Genomic DNA, 17,621 nt, shown 5'->3' on the forward strand with positions numbered 1-17,621 from the left:
TTGGTTAAAATGTCTTTGCTTTGTGTCTTATGGATAAACATCTTTTGTTTTATCAGGAAATAATATAATTCAATATTCCTTTTCAGTTTGCAGATGCATAATTCATTCTGGAATCTCTATCCAATCTAAAGCTTTCTCTTTTCAAGAAAATACTTTCTTCATAAACAGACTTTCAGTTTATGAAAGATCTATATGTACCTGATTTGAAGTTTCTCAGTGCATTTCTCTCTATTAATTAAGGCTTCTAGCATTGTTTAGATGCCACTGATTTGCATTTCCTAGGGTTTTGTTGAACTCAGAGATCTAACCATTATTCTGAATCTTGGGACAAAAAATGTATTTCTCTCATTCTTCTTTGAGAACTACATTAATCTGTAGGTTCCCATATATTCAATGGCTATAATTAATAAAACATAACATAACATCATAAAACATAAAAGAAACATAAGGGAAAAATAACCAAGCACATCTCAAACAAAGGCTTATATTTAAATGCAAAGATACTGCCAACTAGCATTGAGACTTGTAAGACTATCTGAAAATAACATCTGAAGAAATAGATTAGAGAAAAAAACACTTTATTAAGTTAATTCTAAAGGTGGGGAAATATTTTCTCCATGTTTAGTCTCACTTTGTTTGATATTAAACATCAGGACATTGTTTAAATTAAAAGTAAATACAATGTAGTTTTAGTCTGTAAATCCCCTTCCACTGAAAACAAGATTTATTTATTTTTTTAAAAAAGTTCCTTGCTAACTGCAGGAGCTTTTTTGCCAAGAGTAAAAATTTACGTGAGAAAACTAATTTGTTGTATTGGTTAAAGCAGGGGTCTCCAACCTTGGCAATTTTAAGGCTTGTGGACTTCAACTCCCAGAGTTCCTCAGACAGCAAAGCTGTCTGAGGGACTCTGGGAGTTGAAGTCCACAAGCCTTAAAATTGCCAAGGTTGGAGACCCCTGGGTTAAAGCATTGGACTACAAATTGGGATATTATGAGTTCTTATCCCACCTAGACCAGAGAATGGACCAGGAAGGGGGCAATGGCAAACCACTTCTGAAAATCATGCCAAGGAAACTGCAGAGACCAGCAGAAACTGCAGAGATCCAAGCAGTCACCAGGAATCAACACTGGCAAGGAGGAGGCAGGGGATGATTTCAGTGGGGAAGGGAACTTTGTGGTGGTAGCTGGGGTTCCCCTGCAGAGAGGCCAGTCCTTATTAGAAGGAAATCTGAAGTTGCTCAAATGACACATAAAGTCGGGTTTGTTTGTGTTTTCAAGACATTCTTCTGCCACAAATTAATGTACCAGCCCTCTTAACAAATGGTAAATGTGGAAAAATCTTACTAAGCAGTGAAATTTCCCACCTTTGCTAAAGTGTAGATCATTTTTTCATTAACACAGATGGCCAAACAAACTTGTAGCTGGCCGGTCAGTGAATAAGTTGTTCTGCATATTGGCTCGTTCCTCCTAAATGTTTTGATGTTGATGGGAAAAATATTTCAACATCATAAAATTTCTGCTCATATTTTCTGAGGCATGCATATGGATTCTTAAAAGTGTTGATGTAGTACTGGTTCTGTGGGCATGGCTTGATGGGTGTGGTGTGGCTTGGTGGGCGTGGCTTGGTGGATGTGGCAGGGGAAGGTTACTGCAAAATCCCCATTTCCTCCCCATCCAACTAACCTGCATTCCAGCTCCATTCTCCTGTGCAGGGCAACAAAAGAAGGCCCAGCCGATCAGCTGGGACTCCGATCAACTGGGACTCGGGAGGCAGCGAATAGATGGGGGTGGGGCCAACCAGAGGTGGTATTTACCGGTTCTCCAAAATACTCAAAAATTCTGCTACGGTTCTCCAGAACCTGTCAGAACTGGCTGAATACCACCTCTGGATTAAGCTAATTTACGGAAAGGAAACATAGCTTTCTCAGCCACTATATCTGGGCTTCTGGCTTTCTGTCTGATTAGATCTATTTACTTATTTATTGATTGATTGATTGATTGATTTTTGATTTATTTATTTGATTTGATTTGTCAATCGCTTACGAGATAATAGGTATAAGTATAAACATGAGTAAGAATACAGGAAGTAGGTACAAATAAATGGGGACAATAGGACAGGGATGGGAGGCACTTATGCACGCCCCTTACAGACCTCTTAGGAATAGGATGAGGTCAATAGTGGATAGTTTGAGGTTAGAGGAGTGGGAGTTAGAGGATGTAACAACAGAGTCAGGTAGTGCATTCCAGGCATTGACCCCTCTGTTGCTGAAGTCGTACTTTCTGCAATCGAGTTTGAAGTGGTTTACATTGAGTTTGTAATCTATACTGCAGGTAAAGGATTAACGCCTAGGGACTAATAGATATATACTCTTCCCAGAAACTGTGGCAGCTTAACTGAGGTATATTCTAGAAGGAAGAATATACTTCACTTATCATTCATTTTTCTTGAAACCCAATGTGACAGGGGCAACAGCAGCAGCTTTATCTGAGGTCACATATAATTCTGGATATTTGTGTAGAAAAGTACTAGCATGGATGTTTCCCTTACAACAGAGGTGTCAAACTCGGGTCGTCATCACGGTGTCACATGACGTATCAGGACTTTTTCCCCCTTTGCTAAACTGGGCAGGGGCGGAGCCAGCATGTGATGCATCCGGCCCGCAGGCCACAAGTTTGACACCCCTGCCTTAGAAGGTCTGTCTGGGTAAATATTTAACAGAAGCAAATGAAGGAAGCAAAATCATATGAAGATCAACAGAATCAGGCTGAAGAGGTGTGTTGATATGAGAGATTTAAAAACGATCAAGGAAATGAAACGTGGCTGGATTTGTTAAACTTTAAGAAAGACAATAGGACAATAACATTAAAGTAAAAGACTTTAAGAGAGCTAAAAGGATTTATTCATGGCACTATGTAGTTTACAGCTATGATAGTAACAACTATCCCACACTCAAATTTAGATGTTATGTGTGGTGCTGGTTTTCTTGATGAAAGAGTGAAAAATCAAAATAGCTATTGATGCCTGACAGAATCACAGAAGCTATGCACCTGTTTCTCAGTGGGACTCAATACTTCAGTGATAGATTTAGCAGGCCTGACATCTTAAGAAACCCTTTGAACAGCATGTGTAATTATCTCTTGCAATGAACAGGAAATAAAGAGATTTGCAAATTTCCTGAAAGGTCACTGATTTTTTTTTAAATCCTTTGATGTGAACTGGCACCAGCAGGTATATACTACAATAACAACTAAACTGTGACCTTATTTGACATTTAATGCCTGAGGGAAAATCGACATTTATAGACTTTTTCCTATGAAATAAAAATTATACAAAATATAACTACAGAATCACAAAGGTGGCAATTTGAAAAATTCTCTTTTAAAATTCAATTCTCTCAAAGAAGGAAACTTATAGTAAGGCCTGGAAAGCATTTGAAAAGTGCTTACAATGCATGATGATAGGAGCAAAGTTTCGCTCCTGCTACCCCTGCAAAGCTCAGCACAGCTGCTGAGAGAGATTTCCCAGGTTATTTCTGCAAGTCTGCGTAGGTGCTCTTTTTCACTGTTAAAAAAATATAATTCTTGTTCTACCTCCTACCTGATGAATCCATAGTTTTCCATATAATGATAAATCCCACTTTTAAATATATAATTCAAAATCACCTTCCTATCTTCAAGCCATATTAATGTTCCCCAAACCATATTAACAAATACAAGGATTTGAAAGCCAAAAAAAAAATACCACATCATACATGTAAGTGCCTTGTCTATTATTAACTCCTCTATTTACATGGAAGCTTCAAACTATAGTGTCCCAAAATGTAAGTTTATCATGTGAATAATGACCAACCTTTGATTTCTGTCCAAGACTTTTTAGATATACCTTGTTGCTTTTAATACTAGAATCACAGTAGAATTATTGTTGTAATGAAGAGGAAACTAAGTGCCTGCCATGATATCAGAGGGGCTAGATTAATATAACTATCTAATTAGATAATTAATATAACTATCTAATTAAGAGGAGATGATTATTCAAAAAAATTCAAGTTGTGCAGAAATGGACAAATTAAACTTGGCGTTAAAAGATAAAGACACTTCAATATATTACGACAGCTGGAACAGCTGGTACAAATGGATTGATCAAAGATTCACACTAAAAGGCAAAAGAAGATATGATAGAATCATAGTAGTGATATACAGATATATGTAAGGATTAATTGTGCATATGGTATAAAATAAGGATAAAAGGGAGATCTCACAAATTGTTGAAGATGAAAATGTTTTTAACTGTTTTCTATCTTTTTCTTTCTATTCTTTTTTTTCTTCTCTTGTCTTCTTTTTCTCTCTTGCATTTATGTGTGTGTTGTTGGTCTACTTTAATTGTAAAATCAATAAAGTGTATTTAAATAATATATATAACTATCTAATTGTGTCTATAATGCTTCTTGCATGATTGCTACTTATTTCAGATTCTTTGAATTCTTATGTTTACAATTAAAATGTTCTTTCATTCAGAATTAAAGGCAGGCACATCCAGTATTTTCAAAGTTGTCATTCCAAAGGTCTTTAATATCTTAGAAATAGTTAATCAACAAATGAGTTGATTAGAAAGTGAGGTTTGCAAACTTAGTGTGCTTAAGTGTCCACTATGGTTGCAAGCAAGATGCTTAATCAGGTCATCTCCCGGTACTCAAATTGGCAAAAAGCTGAAGTCCTGAGGTCTGCTCATTTGGAACAATGGTCCAGAATACATGGGGAGGGGTTCCATCCCCCCTTTTCCTGAGACATTCTATGGAACCATTATGCTCATTGGTTCCTTGCTGCTTGCCATGATGTTGATTCCACTTTTGCAGAGTTTTCCTCAAAGGTTCACCATAACTCCTCTGGATATCCAGAGCTCATAGAGCGTATTTCAAACATTCTATATTGAATTGAATAACTTGGGGTGGTGGTATGTGCACAAGACCTTGAGACGCAGGGGGCAAAAAATGCTGCAAATGGAATGGTCATATAAGAGAAGACAAAGCCTGCAGCTGCATAATAGGCAGGGGTGAGATTCAAATTTTTTAACAACCAGTTTTGTGGGTGTAGCTAGGTGGGCATGGCTAGGTGGGTGTGGCCATGTGCCTGGGTGGGCATGGCTTCTTCTTTTTTGCAGCACTCTTCCCCTCCCACACGCTCTGTTTTTGTTTTTTTTACCTCCTGGGCCTCAGGGAAGCCTCAGCTTTTGCTCCCAGGAAGCTTCCTTGAGGCCCAGGAAGGCAAAAAATGGAGTGCAGGGAGGACGTGCAGCCCCCCCCCATGCTCCATTTTTTGGCTTCCTGGGCCTCAGGGAAGCCACCTGGGGGGGGCGTTTTTGCTCCCAGAAGGCTTCCCTGAGGCCCAAAAAGGCAAAAAAATGGAGCGCGGAGGGGTGCAGCACCATCACCACCCCTGTGCTTGCCCCTTTTTTGCCTTCTGGGCCTCAGGGAAGCCTCCTGGGTGAAGCAGTACGACAGCGAGGGGGATCCCAGTGCAGCTGATTATCGGAACAGCTGATTGTCGGGAGGGGGAAAAAAGAAATACCTTAAGGAGTGACTGGGCAGGGAGAATGCAGTCAGCGTTGTCATGCATGCCTGATAAGGAGTGACTAGGCAGGGAGGTGAGGAGCGGGTGGAGAGGGGCAGGGCCAGCCAGGGACACCATTTGCTGGTTCTCCAAACTGCGCAGAATCGTAACAACCAGTTCTATAGAACCAGTCCAAATCGGTAGAATCCCACCCCTGGCTGAGAAGGAACCCTCCCTAGCTTTTCAGACTGTAAAGGAGACAGGGAGAGATTTGTACTTGCAGACTTGCAAGATTCTGTTAATGTAGTTTTACAATAAAATTGAATTAGAAGTTTTACAATAAAATAGACCAGAAGGGGAAAATTGATCGTTTTTCCCTTCTGGGTCTATTTCGGAAGAATGACACCTAATAGAGGTTATAAAAGTATTACATAATATTAATAAATTTTGGCATAAATATTCATAATGATAAGTAATATATAAAGTATCATCCACATATAATTCCAACTGAAATTTTATTCCTAGAGTATCCTTATTAAAACAGAGCAGGAATTCCAAGGTCAGGTTCACTATATGAGTTAATCAAAGTATTTCTTGAGAAATAGAATGGGTCAACTTAAGCGGTAAAGTGATGATTGGAAGAGAAATCAAGATATTATGAAAAAATGCTGGTCAAAGGATTGAAATACCACATTTTGATCCAATTTTTAAAAAACTCACAAAAGCCTATTTCCTGAATAGATAGACATAAGCAGCTTCCTATTTATCTTCAGAAGAACCATATTATTATTATTGCACACAAAAATGACAAGTATACACAGCAGACAAGATAACCATGCTGGGTTTCGTATCACAAATCACTAGTCGAACACTTCCCAAGTGTTTAGGACTATGTGATGTATCGACAGATTATGTGAGCAGATCCCAGTAAGGTGGCCTTCTGCAGCTGACCAATGGTGATCTTGTCAGCGCCAATTGTTTTTAAGTGCTTGCCTAGGTCTTTAGGCACAGCATTATTATTATTATTATTATTATTGCTGTTGCTGTTGTTGTTATTATTTTAAATCATTAATTATCCTTAATGATTTTCTTTGGATTCAGAATTGGAAATTTAAGCATTAAAAATTAGAACTGATTTATGATTAATTGGTTTATTAAAATAGAATCATTATTTGTGCTGAATTATTTGTCTATTCTTGGTAGTCAAAATAATATTACTGTGTTATTGTTACTGGAGTTTCAGTTGAGAAACTAATAATTTACCAGGTCTTTCTCCTCACTAAGCTCAGCAACTTTTGTCTCAATTGAATCGATTACTACAAAATTCAACTCCAATATTTTTTGACTGAAAGCATCAAGTCTTTATTTTAGCTCCAAAAAGCTTTAATTCTCAGATACATATGTGTAAAGAGAGTTCTAAAAAAATCCATAATCCATGAGAGAGAGCCTTTAAAGTTGTTGGCTTTCTCTCTCTGTGTTCTTTTCATTTTGAATCAGGGAATAAATTCATCACCAGCTCAATCTCTCAACTGTTCTTCAACAGTCTGAAGAAGCTGCTGTCCCTTTGAAGAGGAGGAAGTGATTCCTGTTTTTAAACCCTGCCTTCCTGATTTCAAACCTGTAATTAATCTAATGAAAGCCACTACAAAGCTGTAATTTAGTCAAAGAAAAACAAAAGAAGTTTTCTGCTTACTAATTAAGCAATCAAACAATCAAAAGATCAGATGATCTCCTTGGAAATTCATAAATTCAGCTCATCACCACACCAATCAGAAATCTTAACATTAAAGTCAGATGTAAAATCAATAAATAGGACAATAAGGGCAGATACCTTTTTGATAAAGTTAAAAATATTGGCAAAAATAGAAGATGTAAAAACATTTCAATGATTTGGGTTTCTTCAGGTCTTCAGGATTATACAAGTACTTCAAGGGATGAAAAGATTTTGCTACAGTTTCTTAATATTTTTTGAGTTTATTATTTCAACTTGTATTTTCCCCCTTTTGCTAGCACTTGAAAGAAAAATATCAATGAGGCAAAGCAGAGAGGAACTTATCAAGAGAGGAGTTCTGAAGGAAATATTTGATAAAGGTAAGAAACACCGTCAACTCACAGTGGGAATTGAATGGGGGAGAGTGGATAATATTGTTTGTTTTTGCAAGAATTTCATGTAGCAAATCCAGGACTTGGATCTGGATTTTTTTAATAGCTGGACTCCAAACTACCAATACAATAAACAATAAATTCAAATACACTCAGGTGCAGCTTTTGTATTAAAATTAAAAAAAATTATTTGATTGGTGTTGGAATATTTTCTAGCTCAATTATCCATATTTTACAGCATTAAAAGAGAGAGAGAAGCTCTGTTCACATTTTTACAAGAAAGGGCAACCATAGAGACCATAAAATCCTATTCAAGTTTCAGATGTTCAGTGTTACAAAATATTCAGGTGAAATATTTCATTGTGAAAAAAATGGATTTTAGATGCTCATAAACTGGATTGCTTTTTGAGGTACCCAATTCCTGAGGTTATTAAGAAGTCACCTGAAAAAATTGTCCCTATATCACCTAATGCACATCAAATCTTCAGACCTTCTTCATAAAATGAATCACCATTTTTAAGCACAAGTAATCTCCAGTCTCTTTGTTGGTGGAATTTAAGTATTTGCTAAAAAAAAGAGAAAGCAACAAAACCTAAAATGGTTACTAATTGGAAGCCTACTTTATTGTCAGAAAATAACATTTGTGACATAAGCAAAAAAAAACATCTGGGTTGTATCTACCATGGCTTTTTGTGGTGCTAAATTATAAAGACTCTTTTAACTGTATGATTCTTTGGGCCCAATTTTGAAGCCCAGAAATACATCAGTAAGTAAAAGCAATTAACAGATCATTTCATGAAAAATGGATAATAAATTTAGAATTAGAATACCGTACTAAAAAAGGGCAACGTTTTTCTAAGCCCATTAAAGAAAAACACAACACTTTATAGTAATTTGTTCTGTATAGTTACAAGTTTGCTGTTTGATTAAAAAAAAAAGATTAAAGTTATTTAGGTTTTTTTTTATCTCTTGTATACTTTCCAACCATCTAACTCAACAGATGACAGGAAGCAGCTTGATCTTAAATCCTTCTGTTCAGTGAAATATTAATGAAGAGACTACGCAGTATTCAAATTTAACATTTATATATGCTGTTCAAATGTCTTTCATTTGACTTAGCAATATTCAGTGCATTTGACTCTGCAGTTCTCAACTGATGCATTTTGTACTGTTATTTTATATATCTTTTAGAAATGGAAGGCAGTAATACAATTATGATTGGCTTTACAGTTTTGCTTTTATGTAATTGTTTATCAGACAACACAATCAGGTGCATGTTTTATATATCTTTTAGAAATGGAAAGCAGTAATACAATTATGATTGGCTTTACAGTTTTGCTTTTATGTAATTGTTTACCAGACAACACAATCAGGTGCATGTTTGGTTGAATATAAGTCTCATTGATTTCAGTCAGGCCTAGGGGGAAGTGTGAAGATAAACTTAAGGAAGTTTATCTAAAACTTAAGTCCCTCTAAACTCTGATTAGGAGCATTTCTATCTAGCATCATTTCCAAACTTTCTCTCTCTCAAAAAAACAAAACAAACCCTTTGAAGTTGGGTAAATTGTAGTCTCCTTCTTTCCTTCTGAAAAAAAAAAGCTGAAAAAAGGTATCCCTCCCTTCAAGTAACATTCAATCATTGCCTGGAAAGGCAAGTTCTTGGATAACACACACACACACACACAGACAGACAGACAGACAGACAGACAGACAGACAGACAGACAGAAACACACACAGAGAGAAAGAAATTTCCTAGATAATTCAAAAGCAAAGATATTCATATTGGTCATAAAAATCATCCCAAAATTCTAATGAAGTATTAAAACTTTTGGCAAACCAAATTGCTGCTGTTTATATACCTGGGTTTATAAATAATGAAGCCTGGGCAATTTCTAACTTGTATTTTCATTGGGGCCAACAAGCATAGATTAGTTTTAGACAATTCCCTGATTAGTTGCACATTGTTTCTTGTAATTGAATTAATTGTAATTAGTTATTAATTATTAATGATTATAATATATTGTTATTATTTAAATCCCTGATAATTATAATTAATTAAGTAGTGTTTTCTATTTGTGTTTACGTAATATTGATATCAGTTCCAAGATTTTCCCCAAGACTTCATAAATGTTAATTTATGAGCAAATAGAGACTTTCAGTGGAAATGAAATGAAATAGGGGTGTCTCAAACATTCTGTGCTGATGTACCAATCAACAACCTGTGCAGGAGATGTGCCAAAACTTGCAAATCAGAAAGTACTACATTCCAGACTGTAGATTATTGTACGGAAGCGTTCAAGTGGGACCGTTATTCAGAGGTTGGCTTCAAAAATTTTAGCAAAGGGTTCTCTGCCCAGTTGCTGGACAGGTGTGGCCATGGTGGGCGTGGCTTAGTCAGCCTCCTGCACCACGGCGGGGGGGGGGAGGCATTTTTGAAAGCCTCTCTGAAGGCTTTCCTCGAGCTTCCAGGATGGCGAAAACGGCCTTCCCGGTCTCCAGAGGCTCTCTGGAAGCCAGAAAGGGGCCCATTTCTACTTTCCTGAACTTCGGGGAGGCCCATTTTGGCCCTCCCCAAGCCTCCGTGCACGCCCTGCAATTATCTGCATCCAAAAGGTGTCATGTGGGGACTCCTGGGAGGGGCGGGATGGGGTGGGTGGGGCCAGCCAGGAGTGGGATTTGGGAGGTTCTCCGAACTGCACAGAATCTTAGCTAAGGGCTCTCCCGATCCCCTGCGAACCCCCAGCAGCCCCACCCCTGCCATTATTGCACTCAAAACCCGAAACAAGAGTTTGGCTTGCTATTTGGAGGGTGGAGATTGGAGAGTGCATGGAAATTAGCTCTAGCTGCCCTTCTCTAAGAAACGCCTTGAACAAATCCTGTCCCAGTCTTTCTTTCATGACATTGGAATGTCCCAACCACCAAATACCATTTTTACAAATTTATCTGAAGCAAAGCTATATTGGTGTTAGACAAGATATACTTGGATAACTGGGTGGATTCTTTTCTGTATTAAGGATCGTTTTTCCCTATGAAATTTGTTGTTTGCAGTTAAAATACATGAGACCCTGGCGGGGGGACAACCCATTTTTCCCAATCAACCTCTTTATTAAAGTTCATTGATTTTTTTCAATTGCAGTTGTGATCTTTATCCCATGCTACTGTGCTTTCTTTTAGATGGAGAGCTTTCTATACAGAATGAAGAAGGGTCACTGGAGAATGGACAGGCGTTGAGTTCCAGCCAAGTATCACTGCAAGCCCTATCTGAATTGGAGCCATGTTCAATATCTGGGGATTCCTGTAGCTATGAAGTACTCCCGAATCACGAGGTCATGGATGGAACAGGTAGCTTTTCAATTCCATCACGAGTCACATAATTTAGAAAGAATCTTTTGAGTCAACTTCTGGTGATTACATGGACCAGCAGTTTTATCAGCAACTGTTTCCAGAATTGGCTTGCCATTGTCTTTTTCCTAGGGTTGAGAGAATGTGACTGGCCCCAAAATCACCCCTCTGACTTTGTGCCTCAGGCAGGATTAAAACTTCCTGGTTTCTAGCCCAGTACCATTAACCAAATCAAACTGGTTCTCCAGAATAAATAATGTAATGATTTCTGTAATACTTGAGTAGTAATATATCCAGACTGATATAATTCTAGATTATATCTTATCTGTATGAACAGTCTCTAACAGTTAATAAATATGAAGAATTAACGTTCAAAAGATTTGCCAATGTCAGTGGGTGAGTTTGTACAGTAGGTGACATTATTCTTTAATGAACTAACTTGCCGAAACAGTATTATTACTTTTGTTTTAATGGTTGCATTACTTATATCAATTAAATTTGAAATAACTTTTTCAATCAGAATGATAACAACGGAAGCCCACTGACCCACACACAAAGCTTTTTAGATTAAGGGGGAAATGACTAAACTTTTTTTATTATTATTTGGGGGGCACAGTTCAGGGAGCTGAGCTCCAAATCCTTCTGAATTGGATCAGATTGGGGAAAACTAAAAGACTATACCCACTTATTTTTTCAACGTTTAATTTGTAGAATTTACTGTGGTTAGTTGTAGTGTTGATCACTCCATTAGAAAGCTGTAAAAGGAATTAAGTATATGCAAAGAAAGCAGTGACACAAGTGTTTCTTAGTATGATGGCTGAACAATATGTAGATGTTTGCAAGAAGCAGGGCATGAAAGAGGAGGAAAGGATTATTGTTTTTTAAAATTGGCTGACAGACTTTCCATAAACAACAGAAATACTTGGAATGTAAATCTGACCCAGTATCCATGTTTGTATAATAGTACTTTAATGTTGTCTTTCCACTGGTCTAGTTTCAATACAGAAAACTCATTTCATGATGGAATTATTCCTGCAAAAATTTTTTTGACATATTCATGAACAAACTCAAAGTTTAGCTTATGTCATCAGTGAGATATTATCATCATCTCTCTGTCTCTCTCTCTCTGTCTCTCTCTCTCTGTCTCTCCCTCTCTCTCTGTCTCTCTCTCTCTGTCTCTCCCTCTCTCTCTTTCTCTCTCTCTCTGTATCTCTCTCTTTTTCAATATATGGAGGTAACAAAGTACCATGTAGTGAAAAGGAAATTTGATGTGTTTATGAAACAAAGGGCAAATTAGATTGTTTTCAAATTCAGTGGGGTTTATTCTTCTCAAAAGCAATCCTTATAATAACTTGACAAGACATGCTGGTCTTTGGCAACAGTTGTACAGCTTAAGGTGTTCAGCTAAGCCCAAAAGCAATGAGTTTTTCAATGTATTAATACGTACTATCCTGAGTTGAAAAAGAGAAATGAAAGCTCCCACCATCAATATCCAAGCAGAAATACTGTTGGATCTTTAAGATAAAATTATGTATCGGAAGATTATTTAACAGGACAGAATAATGATGATAACTTTTAAACAAATTGGAAAGCTGGTGACAGGTAGGTAGGTAGGTAGGTAGACTCACTGAAGAACAATTAGAACAAGAATAGCTTTTTGAAACTTCTGTGCTTCTTCTTGTCTTTCTGTGAAATATTTATTTATTTATTTATTTATTTATTTATTTATTTATTTATTTATTTATTTGATTTGCCAATTGTTTACAAGATAATAAGTATAAATGTATACATAGTTGTGAATACATGAAATATAAGAAAAATAAAAGAATAAGAGAAACAATAGGACAGGGACGGTAGGCACGTTGGTGCGCTTATGCACGCCCCCTTATATGCAGTCATATAATATGCATATTATATGCAGTCAAATATGCAGTCATGAGAGAAATATTCTAGTCTACAGCCTTTGAAGACAAGTAATATACCAAGTAATGTATCTCAAAATCCTTTGCAACATACAAGATACTTTGCAAGTCTGGTCAGTGGGAAAGACCTCAGTGTAAAAAGAAACTTGTTAAATACTTCTATAAAGAGTTTTTTACATCCTGAATAACCCATGGACTTTAGAAAAAGGAATATCGAAGGCACTGCTAGGATTCTAAAAGTAATACCAATGCAGTACGATGTAGTAAACTGATTTCAGTAGAAGCAAGCTGAGAAAAAAGAAAAAAAAAGCCAGTGAATTGCTCCCTAGATCATTGCTACTGAGGGATGTACTAGTGGTAGGTCTGTAGTGAAAGCACCAGAATTTCTCTCTCTCTCTTTTTCTTCTTCCTTCTTTTCTTTGTACCCCTGAGTAAAATATGGCTAATTACCTTTTTCAATCGCCATTGCTGTGCTGCCTTTGTCTTTCTGCTGCTGCTTTGCTTGTAACCTTGATTGCGTCTGTGCTGTGGTTGTGTCCTCCAGTGTCTGAAGAGAGTCCCACGTCCAGTGAATCTGGAATCCACCTCCCTCAAGAACCTTCATCTAAACCAGTCTTGCTACTCCCCCCTAAAAAATCTGCTGCTTTCTCTGGAGATCACGAAGACACCCCAGTGAAGCAGCTTTCCCTCAAACAACCCCCTGCCCTGCCTCCTAAGCCCATTACCAAGATTGCCAACCATTTAGCTGGTAAGTAAATGTTCCTGTTTGGTTTGTGCCGTCCTCCCCTGAAAAAAAATGCACTTTTCCTCATGTCTCTAGACAAAACGTATTTTCTTCATGACTCGGTCATGTAGGCCCTTTTCTGCTGTTTTTTCATCTTTTATTAGAATACCTGGGTTACCAATTTGCAAATACATGAGAACCTGTGGCTATTAGAGCATAGAAGAAAATATTTTCTAGCATTAAATTGTTAACTAGAGTCTGTTTCAATCCAATGTTGGTTTCACGTCTCTATATTTCCTCCAGCTTCTAAAAACTCACAGGTGTGTCTTAAGGAACTGTAGTTCCCGTTATAGCTCATGGGAAATAAATAAATAATAAGAGAGCTTAAATCTCACTCGTGCATATTTTTTTCTTTGCTATGCAGTTGTTTCAAGAGCTGATTGCTCTTTTTTAAAAAATAAACTAATAATAACACTATCTTTTAGATTTCATTCCTTTTTAATTACTATGTGTCAATGGGGGAACTCGCTGTTGCTTGCCTTTACTTGTTATCTCTTTTATGTCTTCCACCTTTCCTCTACTCTGTTTCCAACCTGTTATAGAAGTTTATTTCACGCTGTTGTCCTTCTTCACATATTTCTGTATTTTCTTTGCTTTCTAATTACTTAGTTGGCTGGCCACACTTGTACACAGGACAGGTCTTCTGCACTAAATGTCCTAGAAGAATAATCAGACTCCGGAGCTTTTGAGAGGGAAGGCAAAATAATGTGACCTGGTTAAATGAGTTTTAGATCCTTCAACATCTGGCTTCAATTGGGGCCTTGTAAACTTTTTAAGCCTGGCTTCAAGTGAGAACGTCCATGTCTCCTTTCCATTTCGTTCCCTCGAGGTTTCTGTTAAGATTAAACTTCTCTACTCCTACAATACTGTGGAAGAGCTGTGGCTATTTTGTTCCAGCTACTATTTCAATGTGTTATGTGAATGCTGCAAAGTTCATCTTTGCATGGTTTTGTTCAATGAGAAGAACTTTTCGTCTTTTTTCCTAATTCTGGAGTTTCAAGTCTTGTAAGCTCTACTTGACATATTACCTTTATCACTATATTACTTTTTGGTACTCTAGACAAAAGAAGTTCGAGATAAAATTGACACATATTTTTCTCGTTTTGCTTTTTTTTCAGCATAAAATTAGCTGTGGAAGCTTTGAGTTAGGGTTTTCCTTTTTGTTGCTGCCAAACTCTTAGTAGCTCAGTATGGCGGTGATTTTCACTTGTTCTTAGTATTTCAAATCAGCAGAAGAGGAGTTCATTATAATTTGCCATCCAACTGCCTCTGTGATTTGGGGAAATAAATGTAGCAGGTTTGAGGGGTGAAATCATAGTTTATACGATTTGTCCTGTGTTGAAAAGGAAAAGCCTTTTTTCTAACCAGCTCTTTTGTTTGTGAAATGCAGTAATATGCATGAGATAGTAGAGGTTTTAAATTTTGGATTTTGGAAGGCAGATCAAGGACTTTTACTGTTTAGCTGCAATGTGAAGACATGAGGAACTAAAGGCTTGATAAGTACTGCTCACTGCTGAAGAAGTGATAGCAAGAACATGAAATTCTAAAATAAGCATTATTTGGAGAACTGACACTCTCATGTCCTTACTTTTCCTGTTCTGATCAATTAGAAATCATCTAAAGCAGGGATCGCCAACCTTGGCAACTTTAAGACTTGTGGACTTCAACTCCTAGAATTCTTTAATGGCTGAGGAATTCTGGGAGTTCCTCAGTCTTTAAGTCCACAAGTCTTAAAGCTGCCAAGGTTGGAGACCCCTGATCTAAAGATCAGTTTGAAGCTTCCAATTCCTTGTCTTCCTACTCCTAGCCAACTTGTCATCAGACACATGGTTTATTCTCCTTTGCTCAGTTAGAGGGCATTTTAGGTTGTGAATAATGAGATTAAACAGAGTGAAATATACTGGTAGGGATAATTTAATTAGAACTCGAATGTATTCAAGATAAGCACACCAATCTCTTGGAGAAAAAACTTGATACTGTAGGTGGTAACATTAGTGCTGAAATAATTACTATCTATAGTGCAATATGCAATTATTGTCTCCGCTCAAACACAAATGAGCAGAACTTAATTTCTGGATTAGTTCAAGAGAGTCAGGATAAAGTGTCCCTTTGAAAGTCCTTTCTACAAGGATGGCCACTTCAAAATCAGCAGCAGAGATTTATATGTGATTAATTAAGCCTACCATTTGTGGGCTGCAGAAATCCAGACAATAATTATATAGTAACAAGGAAGGAATTTTTTTTTTCTGGATTTTTTTCCTGTCCAGATAATTACCGCCCTAGTATAACTTTCTTCAGATTTAGTTTTATTAATGGGTGTCCTTAATAACATGAAATGAATGAAGATTTATGTAAATCTAGTACAATTTGGAAACCAGAGACCATGTTGTTGAACACAGTTTTAGGTAATATTATGCCCAGAGTTGTGGAGTCCTTGGTGTTCTCTGAGCTTGATTGTTTTCTTGCAGATGTTTCACTACCAAACTAGGTAATATCATCAGTGCTAGTAGGGAGTGGAATTTGCTTTCATTTTGTATTCAAGTGGCTTGACCTGTCAGTGTTGGTGGGAGTGGGCTTGATGGTTCCTTGATTGAGCTGTTGTTTAGCTTGTTTGGCAGTTCCTTGATTGGGATATTGTTTGCTTCTTGATTATTGGTCACATGTTAATCTTGGGGTTAATTTCTGCTCATCTGGGTGTTGATTGTTGGCAAGGAGGTGTTTTAGTTTCCTTTGGGGCTTTTTGATTGTCTCTTTTGAATAGTATGTAGATGTTGTTTATGTCTATGTGCTGTTGATGGCCACTCTGAGTGCCAGGCTTCCAGGAATTCTGTAGTGTTTTTGGACTTGGCTTGGTCTAGGGTGCTCACAGTTTTCCAGTTAAACTATGGTTAAGTGTCTCCACTGAGAAATTAAAGAATATGTCCAGTATTTCTTTCTCTAAAAGGTAGTGCTTTCCAATAGATAAACTTCCCTCTCTTATTCCTTGCCTATTTACATTTAAGCAGCTTCACACCTAACAGATAGTCATTGACTTACAGCAGTTCATTTAATGATTGTACAAGTTGCAACAGCACTGAAAAGCAAGAACTTATCACTGTTTTTCCCACTTACAACCCTTGTAGCATCTCCATGGTCACATAATCAAAATCTGGATGTTTGGCAACTGTCTCACATTTATGACGTTTGCAGTTTGCCAGGGTCATGTAATTCCCTTTTGTGACCTTCTGACAAGCAAAATCAATGGAGAAGCCAGATTCACAAAAACTGTAATACCAGCTTAGTGGTTCAATTAACAACCATGGCAAGAAAAGTCGCAAAATGGGCCAAAATTCACTTAACAAATGTCTCACTTAGCAACAGAAATTTTAGGCTCAATTGTGTTCGTAAGTCAGGGACTACCTGCATTTATGGTCTTGGATACAGTATAGGGCAGGGGTCCCCAACCGCCGGTCCGCGGACCGGTACCGGTCCGCGGAACAACCCTTACCGGGCCGCTGGTTGCTGGCGCCGCCATCTTTTTGGTAAAAAGCGCTTCCGGGTAGAAAGTTCACGGAGCGCTGTTTCGTCATAAAAGATGGCGGCGCCAGCGCTCGGTGAGCTTTTCCGGGTAGAAAGCCATTTCTACCCGAAAAAGCTCACCAGAAACGTGCAGCCGCCATCTTTTTATGAGAAAGCGCGCTCGGTGACGTCACCGAAGCGCCTTTTCATAAAAGATGGCGGCGCCCAGTTGACGCCGTACCGGGCCGCGGCGCCCAGCTGATGTCGGAACCGGGCCGCGGCGTCGAAAAGGTTGGGGATCCCTGGTATAGGGGACTTATTTTCTTGCAGGAAAAATAATAGCTGAGAAATTGCTTAAGGGTTAAATATTCCCTTTCTACCTTTCTGCCAGTTCTTGGCTCCTTCCCATTTGAAGATGATCTATG

The 17,621-nt window shown here is 37.7% G+C and overlaps 1 protein-coding gene across 5 annotated transcripts in view; it reads left to right on the top strand.

Annotated features, from left to right (window-relative positions):
* PHACTR1 (phosphatase and actin regulator 1) overlaps positions 1-17,621 on the top strand; it is a 283,399-nt gene that overhangs the window by 230,933 nt on the left and 34,845 nt on the right. For 3 of the 5 annotated variants that reach the window (XM_087961308.1, XM_087961307.1, XM_087961305.1), the window contains exons 3-5: positions 7,557-7,637; positions 10,825-10,992; positions 13,459-13,662. In XM_087961308.1, coding sequence (XP_087817434.1) covers positions 7,557-7,637; positions 10,825-10,992; positions 13,459-13,662 — 453 coding nt within the window. The remainder of the gene's footprint in view (positions 1-7,556; positions 7,638-10,824; positions 10,993-13,458; positions 13,663-17,621) is intronic. The other 2 variants (XM_087961309.1, XM_087961306.1) reach the window with 1 other exon arrangement.

Source organism: Notechis scutatus, chromosome 3, assembly GCF_049901735.1.
Source record: "Notechis scutatus isolate UNSWTSFEM ecotype Mainland chromosome 3, rNotScu1.2, whole genome shotgun sequence".
NCBI classification, from domain to species: domain Eukaryota; kingdom Metazoa; phylum Chordata; class Lepidosauria; order Squamata; family Elapidae; genus Notechis; species Notechis scutatus.